This window comes from Mycothermus thermophilus, assembly GCF_041956435.1.
Source record: "Mycothermus thermophilus strain CBS 625.91 unplaced genomic scaffold VTJ04scaffold_1, whole genome shotgun sequence".
NCBI lineage: Eukaryota > Fungi > Ascomycota > Sordariomycetes > Sordariales > Chaetomiaceae > Mycothermus > Mycothermus thermophilus.
The window spans coordinates 3,462,190-3,487,229 of NW_027191427.1; the positions used below are offsets into that span (position 1 = coordinate 3,462,190).

The following is a 25,040-nucleotide window of genomic DNA, read 5'->3' on the forward strand; positions in this document are numbered from 1 at the left end:
GAATACGATTGAAGCACAACTGGACCCTCAATCACGCTCATAAACGCAAGGCAGGGTCGCAAAAGGTCCCAGGTGTATAGCCATGGGTGATAAACCGGGAAGAGTAACCGTCAACGGACTGCCTGTTTTCTCGAGTAAGACCGTCTTCCCCTCCCGACATCTCCTCCCATTGTTCTCTATCCCATTTCTGTGTCAATTGGGACGTCGTAATAACAGACACCCCTGTATTATTGTCCAGCCGACAACGACGAGGACGACAGGATCAGACCGGTGCCGATCCGCTATAACATTCGCTGGCTCCAGCTGCGCCGTCCGGAGAAGTTCGACTTGTACATTCTCGGCTTGAAGAGGTTCTATGCCCAAGATGCGAGCCTCCTGACCTCGTACTACCAGATTGCTGGTATCCACGGGCTGCCAGGCCTTGGGACGGGCAGGGTCGACGTCACTGTCTGGCCTGACTGGCCTACCGGAAATGGGTACTGCCCGCACTCATCCATCATCTTCGGCCCCTGGCATCGACCGTATCTTGCCCTGTATGAGGTACGTCCTAGTTGTTGCTATTCAAGATGTCTTCGTTTTCGTTGGTATTGTCCGCATCAACACACTAATACGATCCGGTGTAGCAAGCCCTATACGATATCGTCCAGAACGTTGCCCAAGAGTTTCCCGAGGGCGAGCTACGTGACCGATATGTTGAGGCCGCGAAGGACTTTCGCATCCCGTACTTTGACTGGGCGCTTAGGTCGCCGGAGGAAGAAGATTTCGTATTCCCGGCAATCTTCACGCGGCCTTCAATCACTGTGGCCGATGTGGATGGCGTCCGCAAAGCGGTGGACAACCCCTTGTACAACTACCAGTTCCCCCAGGATCGGCGACAGGAGCTCGGCACGGTATGTTGTTCCATGTGCCTTCAGGATGCTGGAAATCCCTCCGTAGATCATATCAACGTCGAACTGACGGTATGTTGCTTAGTGGGGCACGAATTACAAGACAACAGTGCGACGCCCGCACCCCACCACTCGCGTCTCGCAGGACGATGCGGTGGCACCGGCCCTGAATAACGTCCTGAGCTCAGTGCGCAGCAATCTGATGACGTTATTGCTGTCGGAAACTGACTTCAGCGCCTTCAGAAACAATGTCTGGAACCCCAATGTTCGTCAGGGGTATAATAGTCTTGAGAACATTCACGACTTGGTTCACAGCGCTGTCGGTGGCTCTGGGGGACACATGAACAATTTCAATGCGGCGGCGTTTGATCCCTTCTTCTGGCTCCATCACGCGTGAGTGTTCCCCTTGTCAGCAGGGAGAAAAGTGCCCGGAGGCTGACAATGATGCAAAGCAATGTCGACCGCTTGTTCGCCATCTGGGAAGCTCTGAACCCGATTTCTGTGATTGGCGAACAGGATCTGAACGACCCGAGGGCACTGAACCAAAACACACCACTCAAGCCATTCTGGGACAACAAAACTCAGGACTACTGGACCTTCGCTCGACTGACAGATACACGCAAGCTCGGATACGCGTACCCGGAAACACAGTCATGGCTCTATGCCTTCAACATTCCCCGGTACCATACTTTCATCGTCGGGGAACTCTACATCCAGTATGGCAATGTGTTCGTGGATTTCGTGGCCAATAACTTGGCGAACCGGCGCGAGGAACATGAAAAGGACATGGCAAAGTTATCCAAGAAGCTGGCGAGCGGAAAGCCAGACGAAGATCAATCGGGCGTCGCAGCGGACAAGGGTGCTGCTGAGGAAAAGCCCCCCTTTGGAGTCGATACCAGGGGCATTATTGCCGCCCCTGGCGGGGAGAAGCCTTTGAAGCCGGTAGGCGTGCCTAAGCTCGACGACGAAATGCAGGACGGCAAGTTATCTTTCTTTTTCCCTCCGTACTTCTTCAAGCTTCTTCAAGCTGACAAATTCAAGGTGGCCCTATTCCCATTTCCCTCCGCCATCTTGCACCCAACAATACCTACACCGAATGGGTGGTCAACGTGCGGGCAATCAAACATGGCCTGGGTCAGTCCTTCTACACGGCGGTATTCCTTGGTGATCATGATGCCTCGGACCCGGCGCGCTGGGACTTGGAGTTCAACATCGTTGGACGCGTGGATGTGTTGGAGCGAGATCCTGACGAATGCGCCAAGTGCAAGGCCGACGCCGAGGGCGGGCTGGTGGTGCGCGGTGTCGTCCCGCTGACCTCGGCCCTACTTCAAGACATCGTGAATGGGGATGGGCTCACGAGCCTGGAACCTGAACACGTCGTGCCGTACCTCAAAGAGAAGTTGTTGGGGCGTGTGGCGTTGTCGGAGAGTCATGTGGAAGTCGACGCTGCGGCGGTGCCTGGGTTGAAGGTCAGCGTGGTATCGACCAAGGTGACCATTGATGATCAGGGCATCCCGCATTATGACTCAGAGTACACCGTGTGGCCTGAAATTACCGAAGACAGGGCCGGAGGTATCGGGACGGGCGAGGAGGCTTAGAGGAACCAAGTTCGGCATGACGGTGGATGATGACAAAGCCTCGAGGGCAACAGTAGTGATGAAACCTGAAAGGATGGGTATCATGAGTTTTCCTAGAACCAGAATGCCAGACCAGAACGCCTTCCATATATCAGAATCAGAATTGAGGTCTCCGTTTCCTGCCCGTATACTTAGATGTTGCCTTGACGATCTTGCCCTTGCGTTCCATTTGTTCCTTTTTCTTGATGATCCAAGCCTTGCTGCCCTTCTTGATCTCGCCCTTCCCGCTCTTCGCCTTTTTGCGGTTGTCGTGGATCTCAACGTTGTCCATGCCTTCGACAACGCCAGTGATATCACCACCCTTGGCGGCGACGGCCGTGTTGCCAACGGTTAGAACGAGATAGACCTTGACGTTTTTGGTATCCGGGTCATCCTCGAGGAGACCGGCGCCAAAGCCGGCCTTGACGGCAGCAGAGGTGATCATCTGCTTCTGAACGTCGTTCTTCGGGTAGAACTGGCACACAGCCCTGCCACCACGCTTGAGAGCTGCGTACAGCCCGTTGAAGAAGCGGGTGAGGCGGCCAGCAGGGGAGGTGTCGCTGTTCTCGGCATTGCACAGCCATTGAATGGCGCTGATGCTGATTGCTGCATCGAAAGTGCCTGGCCGAAAGGGAACACCCTGACCAATGTCGGAAAGGAGGAGGTCGCCCTCAACGTCTCGTTGGAGAGCCACGTCAAGCATTGACGGGCTAATGTCCATGCCGACCCAAACGTGAGGACCACCTTCCTCTGGCGGAACGGAAGAGAGTATTTCGCCGGAGAGGCCACTGCCGCAACCAACATCGAGGATCAAACTTGGCGACTTAAGGTCAAGCAATTCGAGGGCTCGCCTGGTCATGGCAGCCTGGATGTTTTGGATTCGAGAGCTGGTGGTGTACTTCCGGGCTTCGACATCGTTGTAGTGGACGTCGGCCTGTCTGTGAGGTGTCAGTACACAGATGGTTGGCACCACAATAACAAGAGAACATACAATGTATCCTCAGGGCGTGACATGGTGATCCGTTGGAGGATTCCAATCTCTGGTGTGGCGTGGGAGTGGTCAAGGCGACTTGCACTGTCGAAAAGTCCAGAAACAGATCTGAGTGTGAGGCTTTGGTGCAACTAAAAGTGCCTCGAATCGAGATTTCCGGGCAACAATAAAGTTGAATCTCAATCCTGTCTGCCCGTGGCTCCTTGTCTGCTATCTGCATGCGTCTTGGGGACGTTGCGAGGTCCACCAAAAATCTGGGATTGTGCGGGCGGTGAGAGCTTTATCTGTTATCTAATCTTATCAATTCGCCCCACCTACAAGGTCGGGTGGGGTGGTCTTTCGCGTTCTGCGGCTCAAACAAGCGTCAGCCAAGCCCTGCATTGTCAATCGGCCACGCTGCAGCTTTCATGTGACATCCAAGGCAAACCCCAGACGAACAACACCTCATTTTGATACTCCTCTCGGCCGCGCTCAACATCAAGACCCAGTTGGAATGCTTCGGCAGATATCCCAGTAGCACCAGCCCTCAAACACAACCGCAACCATGTGGATTTTACCTCTCGTCGGGTACCTGGGGTCCATTGTGGGCTTCTGCTTCATGACGTTGGCCATAGGTGCGTCTTGGTTTCAGAGGTGCAATCACTGATCCTTTCATGTGTTGCTGACGTATCGCCGTCGTTTCTAGCTTCGGGTCTCTACTACCTATCAGAACTAGTTGAGGAGCACACAGTTATGGCCAAGCGCTTCCTGACAAAGCTCATCTACTCCATCATGATCCTGCAACTCCTCCTCTGCCTCGTCGACCGGTTCCCGTTCCTCCCTACCTTCCTCGGAATCTTCTCCCACTTCATCTACCTGGGAAATATGCGTCGCTTCCCCTTTGTGAAGTTGAGCGACCCTCTGTTTCTGACGTCGTGTGGTACGTGCCCTTGCCCTTGCCTTGTTGACCCCTCATGTCTATGTCTGCCAGCACTTACTCACCCTACTGTCTTCCACAGTGCTCGTTCTCCTCAACCATTATGTGTGGTTTAAGCATTTCTCGTCCCACCAGGAGCGCGCCTACCAGAATATGTCCTCGTACTACGATACTCCTACCGACATGCCTTCGTTTTCCGAAATTGCCTCTTATTTTGGCCTGTGTGTCTGGCTAGTGCCCTTCTGCCTCTTCGTCAGCTTGTCCGCGAGCGACAATGTTCTCCCCACCATGGGGAGTGAACCCTCATCATCGGTGGTGGATAGCACTGGCAAGAGGAGGAACCAAGGCATGGCGAAGGCCCTTGTCGATACGATCCGGGGCGCCATCGCCGAAGCGGGTGTCATCTTTGGTTGGAAGAAGCCAGAAGACAGGTTATGATGGATGTTGTCGCCGGGTAGAAAATTACAAGATCAATAGTTTTGTTCCATAAGTTTGAAGATTCATCTGGTGCCTCAGGGCAACTCTTGAGTAAGCTCTTCGCAACCTTCCGAAATCCATCTTCCGAAGACATGGCATTGACTTGGACTGTTTGGAGCATGTAAAATCAGATAAGAACCCTTTAATATCATCAGGCCATTAACCTCTCACCTCTTCTCATTCATGCCCACCACAACCTTCGATCAAGGCCACATTTGTCCCCATCGCCAAAGATGACGACATCCACTCAACTGCCCCCAAACTGCCTCTTCGCCATATCCAAAGTGTTTTGGATATTACTCTGCCTTGTCGCACCGCTTGAAGTCGAGGAGGCCGCTCCAGTCCTATCCAGCTGTCGCCGCCGTTGTTCATAATAATTCGCCGTGTTGCTCACGTTGCTCGCGGTCAGGGGCTGGGTGGCGCTGTTGCGACCCGAGCTTCCCGCGCTCCCTCCTCCGCTGAGTGGAGAGGTCGGTGGTGAGGCATACGGGAGGGATGAAGAGGATCCACCTTCTCGGTATGTACCAGACGAGCTGACCGTCGCGCCCGTACTGCTTGGTGGAGGAGCAGCCGTGGACGTGGAAGTCTTCTGGCTTGGGTAACTGGGCTGGTGGTCGCGTGGCATGATGAAGGAGAGGGAAAGGTTTAGAGTCTTAGCTGCTGTTGAGGTGGAGGTTAGTTTGGTGGTTTAAAAATTATGAGGGAAACTGAGACGTCTGGAGTTTGAGAGGGATAATAAGTGAAAGGACCGAAGAAGAGCCTTTGTACGATAGATCTCCAAGGTCTATGCTTACGTTTGTGGAGTAGATGGACTGTCTCTTGGCAAATACCAGGAAACTTGTAGAGATGGACGATTAGTGCAGACAATGTGATGCGAGTAAATATCGCCGGCGAAAGTCGACAATTCAAGAGGAGTTAACCTGACGTAGCTCTAGGAACTACCATCTCACTTCCCACTGACGGAACTACCGCCCTTTTATGCCTCAACGATGCCATCTGCCCCGTGCTCGACGACTCATAGCTATCGCTGGTGCCCGTTTGCTTCTTGTTTTCCCATCAGCTTTGTCAACTCATCTTCGTCACTCCCTTCCCGTGGTGATACAGTTCCATTGCCGGGGCTCCTGCACGTTTTTGTACACGGGGAGTTTGCAGGATTTCTAGACTCTGTGCCATGCCTTCACATGTCATCGAGCTTACTTTGACAACGGTGAAGGACCCGAGATCCGGATATGCCTCCTGGACAAGTACCCGATTGTTGTCGGGGACTACCTTATAAGTTGTCCGCCGTCTTGGTGATATCATGAATCATATCACATATATATCTGGTATGTGCTCAGCCAAGGTGACTGGTACTTTGGTGTTGAACATAATCCCATGGCGATACTTTGTGTCCGGATTGATGTCACCGGGGTGAGGCTCTGCTCTGTAGCCCGGAGGGAATAATATGCTTAGGCACACAAGTGGTGTTGGTGAAACTGTTGTGTATATGTTTGTGCTTGACAGAAACTATGAGTTGTCCTGGACTCTTCACTTGTGTGGAAGAGGTCGTGCCCAGTTGTATGTTGCCTCACTTAGGAAGTGTCACCACGTGTATGCCTAACACGATCTGTCACGTAGTTATCTGTTACATAGTTCTGAGAGGGCACGGCAGGCAGAGAAGCTTGGAGGCAGAGCACATATGGATAAATTTACCTGAGTCTGCGTTCTCTGCTGTGATTACTGGACGATTTGTAGCTGCTCCCCGGCATCACAATCTTCCCTCTCCGGCCCCAGTTTATTTGGTATGTCAATAGGGTATTGTTTATGAGAGTCTTAGTTCATGAATGTCCTATCCATAGGGGATGAGGGAGTGTGAATCATATGCAAGGTCTCATTAGGATGAACAAAGGCCAGATATCGGTGAGTCAATGGCATACAAAGCCCATGACACCTTTAATCTGATTGAACTTCTTGGTCTTCCCCATCTTCAATATTACACGCAGGCATCCGTTTGCCATGGTCTGGCGTTGTGTAATGTTTTCCCGTCCGTCTTAATGGCAGCCACCTTGGTGGCTCGTCCACAGGAAGAAGACTCAATGTATGACAAGATTCCAAGGACTCAATAGGACTCGCTCAAGATACCAACGATGATGGTTGCCACACGGGGGAACTCCAGCCTAAGAATAAGGAGTTCGTTTTTGATGAGGATCTGGGTTTAGTCGGCGGTTTGCACCTTCGGTTTCCTGCGCCTTCGTGCTCCGTGAGATCCGGCAGTCATTGCGTCAGGTAACCATCATCGTATGTGAGAACCAAACACCTGGTATCTGGGCATGGTTGACATCACACGAACATGCCTTTTCCTGGCTTCGTTGTAATGCTGAGAGTGGTATGACTACATAACCGGAGTTGAGCGGATAGGCGGCGCTGGGGTTGTTTGCTCTGTGGCGGAGATGAGCACGTTTCTTGTCCAGCTGAACAACAGGTGGTGATGCTGTTCCTTGGTCCCTTGTTTCACACAGGCAATGTTCGCCTGTGGCTTGTGTACAAGTACGATTCATTGCTTGTTAAATGTCTAGGTATGCAAGATGACGTCCTGATTCAGGAATAAGCATATATATTGTACTTTGGACTTTCTTTGACTGCTGCGGCAGGCTTTCCGGAAGCAAGACCTCCCCTGTAAGTCTACCCCAAAACATCATCTGTAGGAAAAACAAATCATGATAACCACCAAAAATAATGGCCAAAAGATAAATAGAACTGCTTTGCCCACAGCCAGAATCGAACTGACGACCTTGTCATTACTAGTGACACGCTCTACCACTGAGCCATGCGGGCTGTCGCAGATGGGCCTTAGTCTCTTGGCTCATGATCCACCTCTCCGCGACCCCGGCAGCTGCTCCCGGTGGGGGGAGGAGTTCCCATGAAACATCAAGCGATCATGGCAACCCTAGGGAAGAGTGTATTGCTGGAACATCTGAGAGCTTCCCAGAAAAGACTTTTGATTCATTTATCCCCGTGATCTGTGCCTTGCGCATTTGGTCCTCTCCCTTGCCAGATGTTTGGTGATCTTGGCACGCCCCTTCCCAATGTAAACATTAACCCCGTCGCTGAGACAACTGGCAAGAATCATGAAGAGCACTATAAATCTGACATCCAGTGCCAGGCGGTGGTTCATCACACACGAAATACTGCAGCAAACAAATGTGATGAAAGGAACTAGACAACAAGAAAACACACTCTCTTCCATTGAGGGTATCGTTTACCACCCATAAATCATCGGCTTGGCATGCATCCCGTGCTCGTCCCAGAACCGGAGATCAGTGAGCAGAATCAACAAAACCAGAACAACATGTGAAACAGAAATTAGCAAGATCGAAAAATAACCACTCTCAAGCGTAACACCAATTACACACCATTCCTCCCAGCTTGCTCGCCTTCACAGGTCACTGCTCTTGATCACCCGAATATTCCGCATACTCGTTGCGGACCGCGACAAGGGCGGTAACTCGCGTGTTGACGACCTCCTTGAATCGGTCTGCGTAAGAGCCGAGCTCATGGCCGGGAGGGGTTGGTCGTCGATGTCATCGTTGTTAGGTCCAACTTCCAAATCCAGCCCACCATCGAGAGGTCGGGAGGGCCTCCTAGGTACCGCCATCCCGGGCAAGGCCACATCCACTTGAGGCTTCTTTTCGCTGTCCCTCCTCGTTTTACGCCCAGTCAGCTTCGCCATCAAGTCTGAGATCTCCTCTTTAAGCGTCGTCCATGTTGTCGCAAACATGATTATTGCATTCCAGAGTCCCTGCAGCGGCAGGACGACTGAAGCTGCGAGGTTCAGTGCGTAACTGATTGGAAGGTGCGGGTGGATTACCGAGTGCATCCGGTTGATGCTGCTCGGTGTCCAGGTGACAAGAATAGAGATCGCGAACAGAAAGGACGTTCGCAGGTAGCTGAGCTTGATGGGGTCGAGGTTTGCCAGCTTGGAACGGAAGTGACGCCATGAGCGCACAACAGGGGCGAAGAAGTTGGACTCTGTCTCTAGCTGAGAAGGACTGGAGGGAAGTGGGCTAGTCGGAGATAGCAGCTGTGTGCCGCGGAATTGTCCAGTAGGACGTCTGAGGTTGCTTTGCGCACTGTTAGGGTGGGAGAATGAGGTTGGGCCAGCTGATGAAATGGTCGAGGTGATGGTATAATGGTGCTGCGGAAAGTGGTGGTGCTGGCTTGTACCCACCATTAAGTCTGCGTCATCATCCGGCGTACTCCAAGGGTCATGTAAGTGTGTGTTCGGCCCAGGCTTCTGAAGGACGGGCTCGATGGATCCTGACGGGGTGGACGGCGGCGACGGGTTTGATGCACACTCCGCGGTGGTGACCCTGACCTCGGTCGTGACCATTCCGTAAGGTTGGCCCCTCTGAGGCGGCGTGGCCGTCAGCACCTTCCCGGAAAATGGAATAGCAGCAGTGAAGGGAAGTGACATACCTTTTCGACCGAGCTTGGATGCTCCGTGGATGATTCTGGAACCGGATTGCTCATCGTCAAGTGTTTGAGCTGATTTCGCCGATGGAAGACCCGGTATCCCACAGCGATGTAGATAATAGCACTCATAAAGATACAGAACCAGATCGGAAGATAGTAGGTCAAGATCCGAAGCTGGTTGTAGTCGTCATCGATCCAGCACCACAGCTACGGAGGGGACAGGGTCAGCTCCAGGAGTCCACATGCCTGGTAGGCCATAGATGCTTACCGTCGCGTTTCCGTAGATCCTTTTTCCGTTGAGCGCGTACAGAAGACAGATAAACGCTGGAATTGCCGGGATGCCAAAGCAGAGCACGCAGTAGATCCAGATGTGTCTGCGAAAATTGACGGTAGGATAGCCCATGAAGAACACCATGTAGACGTTAACCGCCATGGCAAACGACCACCATGGATCTGACTGCATGAACCTGCGTAAACCGTCAGTCACCTGCGTCTCTCATTACACGAAAGTTGTTACGTACATCTCCAGCATGAATGCCTGGGTTTGGCAGAGAGCCGAATCCAGACCCGCAATGATTCCAGCGTACCCGATCAGACAGGCAATGCTGGCCCCGAGATTCGCAATCGATGCGCAGAGGATGAAGGTGTTCGGGAGAGTTCGCACGCGCTTGAAGAGGCCATATGCCGCGATGATGAGGCAGATGCTGAGCATACTCACAACAGCACCTGCCCTCTCAACATTCTCGATGGTGTCGCGTTGCTGGATGGTCATACCCATGGTGCTGCCCTGAGCTTCGGGTAAGGGAGTTGGATCCTCAGCCATCTTGAAAGTCGCAAAATGTGGTTTGGTACACTCCGTGAGTCGAACAATGGACTTTTCGCGGGCGTCTTCACTGGAGGATTAAAAAGTCGGTCTCGCCGAACGCGAAGTTTCTTCGACCTCTGAATGATTGCCGTGGAAAGGCGGAGGGTCGGGCCAAGGGCAGGAAACCACCTGGCGCCGTTGCCCTAGCAGAGGACAGGCTGGCACTCGATTGCGAGCCAGGTGGGTGAGAATATTGGCCAAATGGAGAAGCGGAAGGGTGTTTCGTGTCGGCGAAATCACAAAGTGATTCGACAAAAGGTTGGTGAGGTGATGGTTGAGAACGAAACGGTTACCTGGAAGACTTTCTTGCTGTTGTTGTCACGTGTCAGGGTCGGTGATGGGGTCGGTGTTCGAGAAAGTAAGAAGAGGCCTTTGTTGGTAGGAACGAGGATGGTGAAGGTTGGGACGAAACTTGGGTTTCTCTGCCAGTAGGGGCCGTGATTTCTGAGGGCTTGCGTCTTGCAATGGACCTCGCAGAACACCACCGGCTTGCTATCATGCGACCGTCACCCGGCCAGCACAACAAAATATTGATCCGGTGTCTATGGTCCGAGGTTTGTTAGTGATATCAGATGAAAGGGAGTTCCAGCCTCGCTAGATCTCGATCCCAGACACCAGTACAGGTAAGATGACTCGGAATGATGACCCAAAAGCCCAAAGGACTTGGGAGCTCGAGAAAGGACAAGGATAGCGAACTCGAGGAGCACAGCAGCAGGTGTTTCGGCTCAGGCTCCGTGACATGGATGGCGGAGAGGATGCAGGCTGACGGCACAGGCATGTGGATGGCTGAGGTCATGATGCTGACTCCCCAACCGAACCAGCCTTATAAGTCACCCTCGTTAGGTCCCTGGGCAAGTCTATGTAAAGTCGACGTCGAGTGAAGGCATGCCGTCGGACTGTGAAGCCCCGAGGTGCATAAAATCCCTGACCGGCCTTCCACGCCTCCAGTGCCTGCAGCTTGCAGTGGCGAGACTGCGGCATGTCTTCGTCCTCCGCCTTGTGAGATTGCCTGTGCCACTCCAAAGGCCTGACGGCATCGAGCAGGACTTGATTGGGTGAGGGGAGGGCCACGACCGGCTTGGGGATATCTTGTGAGACTGGGAGCTGCGGTTCTGCTGCACCTTGCCAAGGGGATCTGGTGCAGAGATGACTCTTTGCGGTGATCAAAATGCCCATTCCCATAGTTGAGAAAGAAAGTGTTTGTCAGGCAACGTACATATATATTGCATAATGCTTAAGCTCCTCCGGACCTTTGAACCCGGGGATGCGATATTTGTCTGTCAAAGCACGCTAGCCCACCGTTTCGTGATAGAGACCTCCGGGTCGTCGTCGCTGGGAGATTGGGAAGTCAGACGGTGCCACCATGTGGCCGTGAGTTCGTTGGTGATCTCAGAACTAGATCGAGGGTGAGTGTAAGGTGAGATCATAGAAATCCCCAGTTTTCTTGAGGGGCGCGACGCTCGAGATGATGACTGCCGCACGGATGTTCGGCTCTTGAGTCCATTAGTTCTGAACAGGATGTGGGATCTCTCGAGTTATGGATTGTCCCTGGAATCAGGAGAGCAGTGAACAACAACAAGCAGACACTTCGAGGTCAAACAGACGGTATCATCACATGGATGTGCTTTTGCAATAGCTACGTACGCGTTTGCGCAGAGCCACGCCACATCGGAGACCTGGGATAGTTAGGTAGACAATGCTGATAAGCTCATAAACAAGCCGTAGCCGTAGAGGCCAGAGTGAACCTGCCTCACAGTCCAATTACAAGTCCAAAATATTCGAGGACCATACAGAAAAGATCAAGGATTATGGTCAAACACCCCTCATTCCGTCGGATCACATGCAGCTATCCTCACCATCCATCGATGGAGCATGCCTGGACTGAACGCGTTCAGTCTAGATCAGCAAGGACAGGTGCTGGGATCGATTTGATGTTACTGGGCCATCCAGTCGCCACTTGCCATTACCAGCTCGATATCAAGACGGCTTGTGCCGAAGATGAGACGATCACTCTCAGAGTGTCGACCCTATTCTCCAGCCTCACAAAACTGGGACAATGCAAAATGACGTTTTCTGTATTACCAACGTATTCGTGACGGAGCTACCTGCTCAGGCCTCTACGAGTACGTACCTAGGTTTAAAGAGGTGAGGTCAGAAGGCAGAACTAGCATGGAGCTGGCTGAGTCAAGCCATTCGGACCATTCCCTGAGTCTGCTTTAGCCGTCCTTCCGAACCAAATCCCATCTCGGAAGCATGGGTTTGGGCTACCCGCAGCAACAATGTCGCTGGCCAATGACGGCAGTCGCCTTGGACAATTGTGTGTCGTTTCTGGACGCGTGGTGCACATGCCACGGACACTTGCATCCCCAGCTCCAGCAACCTGCCGTCCACTACTACACAGTAGTTTTGCTTTATTTCGTTTGTCTCTTGGGGTCTCGTTGTTTGTCATGCTTGAAACACTGCGGGTTGCCTCGGTCTCTGAAGTGTCTCTCTCTAGGCGAGCGATTGACCTTTGCATTGCAGTTCAAGACAATGCAGACAACGGCCACTTTAGACTAGGTAGACTTTTGGAAAGGGTATTGGGACCACGAGTTCAGGAAGTGCCCGGACCTCACACAGCCAAGTCCATACTTGTCGTTTTGGGAAGTGTTGCTTCATCAACCGATGGGCCAAGGAAATCCCCTTGCGTTAAACAAAATGCAGTACAACCAGGCTGTGTTCCCGTGCACCCTAGCTCCGTTCCACCTGAGCCATCTCTTGGCAGCACGTCCTGATTGACTTAACACAGACATTCAGTTAGCGGGAGCAACAACCAGATTGTGTTGCCTGATGTCTCAGATCCTCTTCACCAGACGTGAAGGCAGGTGCCTGCGAGATGCTACAGGCATTCAGGATGACTGTGTGCTGTGTGTTTGTGGTGGGAAAAGCGGATTTTCTGCCATCAATGGCTTGTGACGAACCTGTATCATATTGTCTAGGACACATCTCTGTGTGCTCGGCTGAGCGGAGGTCTCTCTCGTCCCGTTCTGACCCCCTTTCAAGCGCAAGACTTTGACGTGGAGGGTTGATGGTAACACTTAACTAGTCTGGCGAAACCATCACCGCCGATATCTGCCATCGATAGTGTAATCCTTCTTAGGACCCTTCACCGTGTACCCAAGGCTCCAGTTGGTGATGTTCACAGCCTTGAAGTGAAAGAGGTATTTGACGTCATAAAAGTCGTCAATGCATAAATGCCCGGCATTTGCTTCCCAGCCGTCCCTGGCATCCTCTTCCACTTCGGGCGGCGGAACAACAAACTCCACCTCATGGAACAAATAATCCGCCCTCTTCTGGTCATCTGTCTTCACGAACCACACACTCAACTTATCCCTCTCCTCATCATACCTCCACACATACCTCCTCGTGGCGCGGAAGCTCAGCCCATTGTCTGCCTCGAAATCGCCCTCCTCCACGTACAGGTACTCCCAACCCGGATCCGGGCTGGCATCAAACCTTGCCTCGCGCCCGTCGCGCGTGCCTTCACGGAGCAGAAACTTTGCGGTGCCGCGGAAGAAGCCACTGGGGTGGCTGGGCAAGCGGCTAGAGATTCGGCGATCCAGCTTCCACTCGCCGAGCAAGGAGCGGAAAACGGCTCGGGCGACGAACCGGGAGGTGGTCAGGCCTTGTCGGGCTACGGTTTCTGTTTGGGAGAGCGAAAGGCGCGCCTCAGTAAGCTGCTCCTCGGTGGCAGACTTGGAGACATAGCGAGCCGGGGTGAGGATGTCCATGGGTTTGTTGAATGGAGGAACCAGCGGCATGTCGGCTGGGCAAGGTGAACGCGGAAGCTCGAGTGCGGCGGCAAACTCCTGCATCAGCCAGGCATAGTCTCCCATCGGAAACTGGGACATTCGGGGATCGGTGCGCAAACGGAGTGTCCGCTCGATGGTGTCGTCTTTGGCCAGAGCATCCCGCATGGCAGGGGAGAGGGATGGTGAGGATCGGCCACCAGATGCCCATAGGCTCGCGAGGAATCGTGCCTGCATTTCCATGATACCCCAGTAGGGCGACCTGTAGAAACCGACGAAGCCGAGATTTGGGATGCTTGGATGGTGTGTGCCATGGAAGGCAAGAGCTACGGTGTTGTTGAGATCCGAGGGGTCGATGGAGAGCGTTTCCTGAATGGACTTGGGGAGGAAGGAGAGTGAAGACGCCGCCTCAAAGCCAGTCGCCAGAACCACAGCCGCAACATCAGCGATCGTACTATCCGGCTGGGCCACTGTAGCCACATTACCCGAAACTCTGGCAAGCCGGCCGCGGGAGACGGTGATAAGCCCAGATCGAACAAAGTCCATGTAGTAGTCGCTAACAGCCAGATATGGTGGGTTTTCTGTCTCTTCGCCATTGATGGCCACGGAAGATGAGAAGATGGCTTGATCAGTACCAAGGGACGTCTGATAGATGCCATGGACACGTTTAGCAGCCTCTGGCGTAATATGACCCTGGGTGTTGGTCAGGGGATGAGGTCTGTTGGCGAGGTTGTTGGACCCCAAATCGAGGGGAAGGAAAGGCGGTGCAGAGGTGGTGGGCTAGGAACTGGGTCAGCAATCTCATGAACGACTAGGCAGTAAATTACACATGAGCATTGTTCATACCTTTGGGGAAGTATGGAGTGGGAACACCCATGCAGGACGCTGGATGAGGTGGTGGATGGTATAATTGTCCGGGTTGGCGATTGGACTTGGACCAGGGGAATGAGTGGCCGACGAAAGATGGGAAGCAATGGTGCCTGCGATCTCAACTCCAGACATCTGTCCACCGACAACAAGAATCTTGGTACCCCGACTTCCCGTCTTGCCAAGAAGAGATGCTAGATCACGGTACTGGCTACTATGGATCACTGGGAGATCGGGGTGATCTCCCGCTAGGCTGGGTAATGCAGGCCGACCAAAGAAGCCCGAAGCAACAAGGAGATAGTCAAACGACTCCTCGTTGGTTTCCCCATGGCCGGAACTTGTTTGAACCCGCCAGCTTTGCTTCTGCGATGCTGAGTCATCTCCAACCGGGCTCAGGGGTTCGGCCTTTTCAACGCGAGTCCCAAGTTTTAGCTTGGCACCAGAACAATACCGATCTCTATATCGAGCAAGGTATTCGCCAACTTGCCATGCCCGGGGTAGTTGAGGCGAGTCCTGGGGCCATGCGAGGTCGCTAAACTGGACCGTGTGCTTGCTCTGGTTGGCGACCATGCGGGGATGGACAAGACCGGCATTATCGGCTTTGTGTGAAGGCCAAAGTCCGCCAATTCGAGACTGAGAGTCAAAGACAGTCACATCGAACATACCCTGAGGGGCATCGTGAAGTAATGATTTGGCCGCCACGAGGCCGGAAGGTCCAGCACCTGACAACAGCCTATGTCAGCGCCGGGGTGGAGTTGTAGTCACGAGATTCTTGAGCCATGTCCACTCACCGACGATGCAAACGCTCTTAGACATTGTAGATGTTGAGACTGGGGCACTCCACAACCGCAGGTCAAGTGTAGGATGCTGTTCTTCGAACTGCCCTGTCCTGGACCGTGGGCTCGGGGTCTGCGAGTTGGTGCTTGGTCAATCAGCCCCGGTTTGGTGCAGACGGTGTCCAGGACGCACAGCACAAGCACAGAGACACGAGAATAGGTAGGAAACACAGAAAACGGACAGAAAGGTAGCCAAGAAATCATCTCGGCCGATGCGATCTTATTCCAAGAGTGCGCTGACTCAACATGCAGACGGTAATCTTGTTGTCCTGTTGGATCATGGACATTTTGAGACAGGAGGAGGTCGCCGTACCTTTCGAGTCCTGATGCGCTTCGCCAGTGTCCAAGATCGGAGGACAGGACTCTTGGGAGAACGGAGTTGGGGTGAGATGGTGTTGAAGAACCCCGGCGACAACGTCCAACACCAAGGAGTTTGTTGCTTGGGTCCGCACCGAAACGGCTGGTCTTGTGCGGGGTCCGGGCCCCAAACTTTCCAGGGTTAGGGGTAGGGTTGAGAGCTGAGTTTGGACCACCCTCGTTCAGTTCGCTGCCAGGAGCGGATAGGTAGACGACATCCCAACATCCCAACATCTTGCCTCCTCAAGTCATAACTTACGTGGCATAGACTCGTATGCACTTGCCGATTTGGCCCCGAGTTCTGCGGCATACGTACAGCCATTACCCGCACCCAGCCGAGATAATGCGGCGATTGACGCAGATATCCTGCATAATCGGGACGCTGCTGGTGCTATGTACAACGGTCTTCGATGTGGAGGGCCCTTCAGGCGGTGAGCGTTCTGGGAATCGGGAAGGGTGCGGCGACTACCCATGACGAGGAAAAGAATGGCGGGAGCAGTGTAAACCGCACCGATCCTGACGTCGCGAAGGAAGTATCCGTAACTCCGGCTGGCGGATTGAACCCAGTAACATACTTAATGGACCCCTGACCTGAATCCATCTTGGCGATCTTGGTTCCCGTCTTGGCAGGGGAGCTTGCTGCCATTCCCGATGCGCCAACCCAAACAAACTGAGATGGTGAACAAGACACATGAAGTGATCAATTTCACGTGGGCTCAAACCACATGGCAATGTTTCTCTTCTCGAGTCGATCCCAATGGTTTTTTTTGTAATCCCATGGCATGTCTACAGTGTTAGCGTACCTAAGACTCGCAGCCCTTTCTGCACCTGTCCGCCAACATACTCCGTACAGGATGAGCTTCGGACGAGACTTGCGGGTACCCGCATGAGAGCAGCTTCGCTCCACAGCAACACCTCTCTGGAGGAGACCCTGCCTGGTTTGCTGGATCAGATTAATAAAACCATTGCCACCATATCTCTGCCCAGATGCGCCGTCTCCGAAATTCTACGGGCTTGGAACGAGGAACAGTCATCGCAGGTACCTTATCTGGAATACCTATCTTTCCTAGGACCCGGCGCAAGGCCACACACAAACACTGAGGAGGTTTCTCCATGCGGTTTGTATGACCACTCCACCCACCACGGCTGCGGTTTGTCCCAGTTTCTCGGATCCCCCAGCATCATTTATTGAAGGTCGTGCAACAGATCGATCTTATGATCCGGTGCCGGGCTTCAGAATGACGCTTACCCGCCCGCCCATGCTAGAGTGATTGCAGATCTGCATGATCTGAAGTCATGATCGAGGTATCTCCGTTCACGACTCCGAGGTGCCAGGAACGGGGGTATGGATATGCACTTTACGCAGTAGCGGAATAGCCACCTATTGGCGCCCCAGCAGACACCCGAGCTGCATTCATCCACGATCGACGAGTTCCGTCTTGCTTTCACATCACGCAGCATAGCTGTATCTCCGAGAATATCCAGCACGCACATAAATTATGTCTCGAGGTCAATGGGCTAGTGACTGCGAAGTAAGTCCATAGGTGTGACTCTCTCCTCACATCTCTCCTACAAACTAACCACGCGCTTGGTTTGTGAAAGTGTGACCGTATCTCGGGATATTGTCAGAATAGAGTGATGCTTCCGTCCCAACAAGACCCCAGGTGGGCAGCACAACACAGCGTGTCATGAATATGATCATCCCCAAAGATGATCTTGGTTCGTACAACTCATGGCGGCCTCATGCCGAAGCTTGCCATGAGGAAGACTTGCAGCAGAAACACTCTGCCTGTCTCTGTGCACATCTCCGGCTGGCACCGCGAACCGCCATCCAACGTCTCGCATTCCCTTGGCCATTCTCTTGGCCTCAGAGATCTCCTCGGGAGCAAGTAACAAACTCAAACTGCCTGTCGTGTTGATCACGCCAATACACGATGATGACTCAGTCGCCCCGCCTGGGCATCACGTTGGCGAGATGAAGCATCCTTGCTGTGGAAGGGCGAAGAGAATCATAGAGGACACGCAGTGAAAGCGTGGTACAATGCCTTTCCGTGAACAGGCGGTCCAGCGGGTTGTGACATCGATGCTGGTCCCTGCCTCTCAACACTTTGACCCCGTCCACATCTGTGTACCTCCTCAGACCGCCTACAATACCTGGCAGATGGAGCCATCTCTTGGTTTATTACAATCATCAGTCTTGTTCAGCTGGATGGTCTCTCCACATGTGCACCGTCCTGTTCACTCAATTGCGTCTCGGTGACGACCCGACCTTCCATCAGGGGCACTCAACAACGACGTCATCTGATCATCGTGCCCCTGTCTGCGGGGCATAGGGCCTCACTGGCTACTACTTCTAAGACTTCCAAGAGTCCGGTGCTTATACGATCACGACGAGGACCCGCAGAGGGATCATATCCTTTGTCTAGCCATTGCTCGGCCATCCCGGGGAGCCCACGTCCGCTGCATGAACCGGGCCCTTCGTCGCCGACAGTCCCGTCATCTGCAGGGACATTGCCGCCGCCATGGTTGTTGATTTGGAGGCCTGCCTCTCGCGGCGCAAAGATGATGATGATGGAGTGGGTGAGTGCGCCTGTGACAGATGTTTATACTCATGCAGAATTTGGCTGTCGTTCCTTCCCCGTTGAGGTACAGACGATATAGATATCACGTCGTCGTCCCATATCACTTGCCAGTCAAAACCTTGCCAGATGTCGCAAATTCTTTTCTGAACCTGGGGTCTCAGGATATTCGTGGCATCCCGTCTTCATCACATCCACAGTTCCTCCTCTTTGTTCACATCACCTATATCAAGCGCTCAGCGGTCCTTCTTGTATGAGCAGCGGCTAACCTGTCGACCAGCGTTCAATGTTTCGAAGCTGGAAGCAGCTTCTGATACCGACGAATCCAACATGCACAGCGTTACGGAGTGGCCTTCGACCGAGGCAAATCGTAGTAACGATAATAGCTATGCGGATGATCTCCCTCCGGACCCTGATGCTCATCGCTCCCCGGAGGAGAGGGAGGAATTGGTACATTTCATGACTGTTCGACAGGCAGTGGTCATGCAGGATGCTAACATGGTGCCAGGAGCGCAAGTTAATATGGAAGCTGGACTTGATGCTCATACCCTGGGTAAGACCAGTGGCGGCGTCTGGCTTCAACTGATGGCTGACTGCTGTAGTTGTGTTTCCTCTACCTCCTCGCTTTCCTCGACAGGACCAACATCGGAAACGCAAAGATCGCTGGCTTAGGAACCGATCTCAACCTCAGCACATCGGCTTACAATGCGACGCTCACCATTTTCTTTGTTTCCTACGCAGTCTTCGAGCCCATCACCAATGTTCTGCTCAAACGGCTGCGCCCATCTGTTTTTATTCCTATCATAATGTATGAACACTTCACCAATTCCATCTGACATGAGCATATGCTTACCATCCTTTCGAGCGTCGCAGCATCCTCTGGGGCGCCAGCATGCTCGGCATGGGGTTTGTTCAGAACTGGTCCGGTCTCATGGCCGCTCGTTGGTTCTTGGGCCTGACCGAGGCGGGCCTATTCCCTGGAGTCAACTACTACCTCTCATGCTGGTACAAGCGTTCTGAGTTCGGCGTCCGAGCGGCCATCTTCTTTTCCGCAGCCGCTGTATCCGGATCCTTCGGCGGGTTACTTGCAGCAGCAATCGAGAAAATGGACGGGATCGGCGGTTTGCGTGGTTGGGCGTGGATTTTCATCCTCGAGGGCCTGCTCACCATCGTTGCCGGTATTGCCTCATTCTGGCCGGTGTACGACTTCCCAGACGAAGCTCGCTTCTTGTCCAATGAAGAGCGCGCCCGTGTCGTGCGCCGTCTCCGTCTTGATCAGCAAGCGTCAGCGGCTGCAGGGCGAGAAGCCTTCCAAACACGATACATCTGGCAGGCTCTTCGAGACTGGAAGACGTGGCTTGCCATGGCAATCTACATGGGCTGCGACATGCCACTCTACGCCTTTTCGCTGTTCCTGCCGACTATCGCCAAAAACCTCGGGTGGAATACCAGCGTTGTTCGAGCCCAACTCATGTCCGTACCTCCCTACGCAGCAGCTGCCACCTTGACCATCTTCGTTGGCATCATTGCTGACCGGACTGGTGCCCGTGGCCTTTGCAACATCGTGGTCTCATCTCTGGGAGTGGCCGGGTTTGCGATGCTCCTCTCCACAGATAATCCTGCAGTCCAATACGCCGGAACCTTCCTTGCTGCCCTCGGCATTTATCCCTGTATCGCGAACACTATCAGCTGGGTCGCCAACAATGTCGAGGGAGTCTACAAGCGGGGAGTGGTTCTAGGTCTGGTGATTGGTTGGGGCAACCTCAACGGCATCGTCAGCAGCAACGTGTATTTCCGCGAGCCGAGATACATTGAAGGCCATGCTGTCGTAATGACATACTTGGCAGTGTTTTTGTTGGGTGGCTCAGTGCTGATGACGTGCTTGTTGAGGAAGGAGAACGCCCTTCGCCGGAGAGGGGAGCGCGATTACTTGGTCCATGGCTTGCTAGGGAAACAGGTGGAGGAACTGGGCGACCAAAGGCCAGACTTCATCTACACCGTGTGAGAGGTCTTGGGTGGTCTCTCTCTTTCCATGGTCAAGGACTGCATCGGAAGAATGAACGAGGGTTTGGGCCAAGCCGTCGACGAGGGTCGGCCGTTGGGAAGGAAATTGTGTCTTGAAAACAACTGGTGCGAGGAGTTTTAGTACTGATGTTGGTCATCCCCTTTACATATCGGTATACTTCGCTGTTCTCGCGTCTTTTACGGGAAGACCTGGCGGCTGGGAGGCATCAAAAGCTCCGTTTTTATGGAGGCCGGTGTGTTCTAAATGCAACAATAGAGCGTGTCTAAGATAGCAAACAGTTAGACTTTTTGTGATCAGTAGTTGCGGTCCTTCGCCGGCGGCGGCCATGGGGACATGCTCGCTGGCCCGTTCGCCCGGCCGCCGCCCTATGTGCAGATGCTGAGACCTGCATACTCTCCCCTCTTCCTTTCTCCAGTACAAAATCTCAATTGGAACCTATCCTCCTTATCAACCACGATCTGAACATTCGCCTCACGCATGCCCTCGTTCAACTCCAGCACAGAGTTCATGACGTTGTTTACGAACATCGATCCACCGCACATTGGAGGCGTGCTACTGGCTCAAAACCGAACAGAGCTTACGGGGACCGACAATTCAGTGCCGACAACGTTGAATGCTCGAGAAGAATGGTCACTAGCATGTCTATGGGAACGTGTATCAGGAGGTGCGGCGTTGCTTTCAGAATTACGGCAAGAATTATTCTGCAACTGCATTCTCTGACAGCGCGTTGCCCGGGCACAGTGTTGAACCAAGAGCGCTGAAGGAGATGACGTGAGATCTAAGCATCGAGGCTTGAGCCTCATAGACCCCACAATGTTAGGATTTCTGATAGACAGATACTCCCGGCTCGGAGTAATTACGGATACTGCTTTATCCCTTGGCACCACACCTTCCCAATCCAAGCTTCACCTTCCGAATCCAGTTCTCAGAGGCATTCGGGAATGTCCGCCACCTTACACAGTAGCACCAATGCAATAACTCTATGGTATTGACTCAGGACCTGGATAGAGCAGTACTGGTGAATTTATCTTCTTAAGATGGCCAGGTCTCTTCGCTTCCCTCATCTCTTCCCGTCGACATCTGCAGTTTATTCGCCACCATGAAGGTCTCGACAATTGGTCTCACATCGCTTGGATGCCTGAGCTGCGTGAGTGCATGGGGAAGACTCGGGCATGAGACTGGTAATACGCCTAATGCGTCTTTGGCTTTTCAAGGATCGAGCAGTGCTAATAAATTATTCAGTGGCACTCCTGGCCCAGCAGTACCTGCTACCCTCGACCATCACACAGGTCCGCCAAATTCTTCACAGCAATGCCGTGACGCCGACATACATGGGCGACGTCGCGCTCTGGGCAGACGAATACCGCAAGGAACCCGGCGGAGAGTGGTCCGGAGGGCTGCACTTCATCAATGGCAAGGATGCGCCGCCACCCGAGAGCTGCAAGATTGTCTGGCCGACGGACTGTCCGCCCGAAGGCTGCATTGTGAAGGCGATCGGGAACTACGTACGTGTGCTCCGTATCCTGACAGAGAGTATCGGCGAGATCTAACTTGCCGCCTCTAGACCGAGCTTCTCAAATCCCGGCGCACCGATGCGGCAACTCGCTTCCAAGCGCTCAAATTCCTAATCCACTTCATGGGCGACGTCGCGCAACCCCTGCACACGGAAGGCTACGGCTCCGGCGGTAACAACATCACGGTTTTCTTCAACGGGTTCGAAACGAACTTGCACGCTGCTTGGGACACTGCGATTCCGAATTCCATCTTCGGATTGCTGCCCAACGCGACCATCACGTCTCAGGAGTCGCTCGGCTGGGCAAACAACCTGGCGGCTGCGATGAACATGGGGGAGTATCAGCGTGATGTTTGGAAGTGGCTGAGGTATCATAATGTACTGTCGTTGGACGCCGAGGAGCGGGCAGCCACGGAGTGGGTCAGGGATGCGAACCTCAAGGTTTGCGATGCTGCGATTACTGTACGGCCGGAGAAGTTGCAGGGGTTGGATATTGGGAAGGAGGGAGAGTATATGGAGAGGGCCAGGAAGGTCGTTGATATGAGTATTGCGAGAGCAGGAGTCAGGTTGGCAGGATGGCTTAACCTGATTTTCTCAGGGAGGACTGGGTTTGAGGGACTGAGGATGTAAAAGCACATATACCTAATTGGTAGACTAACACTGCACAATAGGGTGCACGGCTGCTGACTGATGACACGATAGTTATGACAGCGTCATGATTTGCGAGGAGTCTAATCGAACTTGGGTCAAATTTCTGTTGTGCAAGTTCAAAGCTTCCAAATGGACCGCTGTGACACACATTGGGACTTGATGAGGACTAACAAAAGTAGCCAATATAGTAGTCCGTGTCAAAATTATACTAATACAAGTGGTGACTCGAGGCGTTTTGGCACCGACTCATCAGCATTGGGTCTAATCCACCAGAGAATCATCGAAGCCTTTGGGAGTTGCGACCCTTGCCCCCTTAGTGCTGTGCCGTGTCTCCAAGGCAATCGCTCCCATCGTATCTATGCCACATTAAGTATTGGAGACCTTCCGAGTTGCAAACAAACGGGTCAACCGAGGTTTGACTTTTGCTATTACCCGGCGATACCAAAACCGGACGATGCCACGATATAACTCACGGACATGTCAAACGCTAGGACTATATTAGCTCACCAAACTCTGCCTGTTCTGATGAGTCCAACTGTGAAAAACTCCAGACCCAAGGCAGTGTAGGCATCTACTTGTCAGGTTTGTATAATATCAACCCTCTGCGTCGACGCCCACGACAACAGCCTTTCATCTGATATTCAATACAGCTCTTTATACCAGCATCCTGCATGACATTATGCTCTTCAATCATGCCGTCAACGACGACCCCGAAAACGGCCTATCATCTGATATATAACATCACCTTCTGCGACGACGCCATAGGCGTAGGCCCCGACAATGCCCTTTCGTCTAACATTATATAACACCGACCCTCTACGACAATGCCATTTGTGACACCATAATCCACGACTATGTCCTCGACGACGCCCTCGACAATGCCCCTTCATCTAATATATAATACCATGCTCCATCACAACGCCCTTCGTGAAGCCATGCTCCGTGGCGACGCCCTTCTTGAAGATGAGATGACCGTTGCTTATTTATTTGCCCATCCAAACTTCTAATTCCTGTTCACAACGTTTCTTCTTCCAACTCTTTCATTTTCCCAACCACCTTTTCTCACACACTTATGGTCCCTGAACAACAACAACTATAACAAAATGGGATCCTATTTCTCACGTATAAGCAAGACAGGTGGGCACGCCGGTAAGAAGACGAACCCCGAGAAAGGGGCCATCATCTCGCTTGGCAATTCTGTCGCCAACACAATCGCCGGCAATACAAGTGCTATCGACGAAAAGCCTGGCTCAGCCACCATTAGACTTGCGAAGAAGACCAGCCACACCTGCTGCGACGAGCAAACAGCAGCAACGATATCCAACGCGCGTGGCAGCAACACTCGCAGCAACAATAGCCACGACAAAGACCCCATCGATAACAACGTCCGTCGCCGCAAAAGCCATCGGAACAAGACTTGTAGCGATGACATGCGCAGCGACGATATCCGCGGCGACATCCGCGATGACGTTCACAGCGAGGGCGCGCGCGGCGACGGTATCCGCGGCGGCGACGCCAAACGCGCTGGGATGCTGACCACCCACGGATGGATTGTGTCGGAGGAGAAGCCCCTGACACGACGCCATCTGGTGCGGACCCTTCTTCTGTGGCTGCGAGTGGTGGCATGTCCGTGTATAAGTGTCGTCAGGTTATGAGGCTGTGCCAATATGCGATCGTTCAATCCCAGTAACTGTCCCCGAGCAGTCATGAAGCGTGGTGCCTCTTGCGACACATGCGAGAAAGCCCACGCATGGGTTGAGCGGGAAAACTACGACAAGCACGATGCTGTGGATCTGCTCTGGATGACCCAGGAGGAGAAGGACGAGTACTGGAAGGAGAGGCGTGAGAGAAACAAGAAGAATGAGGACAACCGAAGGGGATGGATTATTCAGGTGTGGTAGTCTGGTTGCCTTTCTTTGTGTTTGGTTTGGGTCTTGGTTTGGTTTGCATTTGGTTCAGCGTTGAGTGGTGTTTGACGGTTAACATGTATGGCACTTTATATAAGGGAACGGGTTGCTTGATGGTTCTGGGTCTCTTCATTGACAAGAACACAGGGCAAGGGCTGATTTGGGTTGGCGGACAGCAGCTACAGCACTCCTGGGGACCAGCTGCTTGATGGTTCTAGGCGTTATATGGAGACATTTCCGACACCGGAGCAAGGACTAAGCTTTGACTCGGGTTGGCATTCCGGGTGATGAGTTCGTGAAAGAGTTGGAGCA

General features: G+C 53.1%; 9 protein-coding genes and 1 non-coding gene across 10 annotated transcripts; 5 read left to right on the forward strand and 5 right to left on the reverse strand.

Annotated features, from left to right (window-relative positions):
- Positions 1-82: 82 nt before the first annotated feature.
- Positions 83-2,485, forward strand: VTJ04DRAFT_1280 (uncharacterized protein; the record flags this gene model as incomplete). Its single annotated transcript, XM_069358951.1, has 6 exons — positions 83-134; positions 239-540; positions 624-890; positions 973-1,280; positions 1,340-1,928; positions 2,027-2,485. The coding sequence occupies 6 exons, from the start codon at positions 83-85 to the stop codon at positions 2,483-2,485; spliced, it is 1,977 nt and encodes a 658-aa protein (XP_069223889.1).
- Positions 2,486-2,621: 136 nt separating this feature from the next.
- VTJ04DRAFT_1281 (uncharacterized protein) lies at positions 2,622-3,517 on the reverse strand (the record flags this gene model as incomplete). The annotated part of the gene is made up of 2 exons (XM_069358952.1): positions 2,622-3,441; positions 3,495-3,517. 2 exons carry the CDS (start codon positions 3,515-3,517, stop codon positions 2,622-2,624), a joined length of 843 nt encoding a protein of 280 aa, XP_069223890.1.
- A 521-nt stretch (positions 3,518-4,038) lies between these two features.
- Positions 4,039-4,848, forward strand: VTJ04DRAFT_1282 (uncharacterized protein; the record flags this gene model as incomplete). Its single annotated transcript, XM_069358953.1, has 3 exons — positions 4,039-4,108; positions 4,180-4,413; positions 4,493-4,848. 3 exons carry the CDS (start codon positions 4,039-4,041, stop codon positions 4,846-4,848), a joined length of 660 nt encoding a protein of 219 aa, XP_069223891.1.
- A 2,781-nt stretch (positions 4,849-7,629) lies between these two features.
- Positions 7,630-7,701, reverse strand: VTJ04DRAFT_t20. Its single transcript has one exon. It is a non-coding gene; the product is annotated as a tRNA-Thr (tRNA).
- A 601-nt stretch (positions 7,702-8,302) lies between these two features.
- On the reverse strand, positions 8,303-10,162 carry VTJ04DRAFT_1283 (uncharacterized protein; the record flags this gene model as incomplete). The annotated part of the gene is made up of 4 exons (XM_069358954.1): positions 8,303-9,274; positions 9,343-9,546; positions 9,608-9,806; positions 9,861-10,162. 4 exons carry the CDS (start codon positions 10,160-10,162, stop codon positions 8,303-8,305), a joined length of 1,677 nt encoding a protein of 558 aa, XP_069223892.1.
- An 834-nt stretch (positions 10,163-10,996) lies between these two features.
- On the reverse strand, positions 10,997-11,386 carry VTJ04DRAFT_1284 (uncharacterized protein; the record flags this gene model as incomplete). The annotated part of the gene is made up of 1 exon (XM_069358955.1): positions 10,997-11,386. The coding sequence occupies one exon, from the start codon at positions 11,384-11,386 to the stop codon at positions 10,997-10,999; it is 390 nt and encodes a 129-aa protein (XP_069223893.1).
- Positions 11,387-13,302: 1,916 nt separating this feature from the next.
- On the reverse strand, positions 13,303-15,675 carry VTJ04DRAFT_1285 (uncharacterized protein; the record flags this gene model as incomplete). The annotated part of the gene is made up of 3 exons (XM_069358956.1): positions 13,303-14,772; positions 14,839-15,581; positions 15,651-15,675. 3 exons carry the CDS (start codon positions 15,673-15,675, stop codon positions 13,303-13,305), a joined length of 2,238 nt encoding a protein of 745 aa, XP_069223894.1.
- A 2,899-nt stretch (positions 15,676-18,574) lies between these two features.
- VTJ04DRAFT_1286 (uncharacterized protein) lies at positions 18,575-20,636 on the forward strand (the record flags this gene model as incomplete). Its single annotated transcript, XM_069358957.1, has 5 exons — positions 18,575-18,632; positions 18,912-19,081; positions 19,140-19,184; positions 19,234-19,439; positions 19,505-20,636. The coding sequence occupies 5 exons, from the start codon at positions 18,575-18,577 to the stop codon at positions 20,634-20,636; spliced, it is 1,611 nt and encodes a 536-aa protein (XP_069223895.1).
- A 1,120-nt stretch (positions 20,637-21,756) lies between these two features.
- Positions 21,757-22,800, forward strand: VTJ04DRAFT_1287 (uncharacterized protein; the record flags this gene model as incomplete). The annotated part of the gene is made up of 3 exons (XM_069358958.1): positions 21,757-21,838; positions 21,900-22,162; positions 22,222-22,800. 3 exons carry the CDS (start codon positions 21,757-21,759, stop codon positions 22,798-22,800), a joined length of 924 nt encoding a protein of 307 aa, XP_069223896.1.
- A 1,124-nt stretch (positions 22,801-23,924) lies between these two features.
- On the forward strand, positions 23,925-24,722 carry VTJ04DRAFT_1288 (uncharacterized protein; the record flags this gene model as incomplete). The annotated part of the gene is made up of 2 exons (XM_069358959.1): positions 23,925-24,447; positions 24,526-24,722. 2 exons carry the CDS (start codon positions 23,925-23,927, stop codon positions 24,720-24,722), a joined length of 720 nt encoding a protein of 239 aa, XP_069223897.1.
- Between the last annotated feature and the right edge of the window lie 318 nt (positions 24,723-25,040).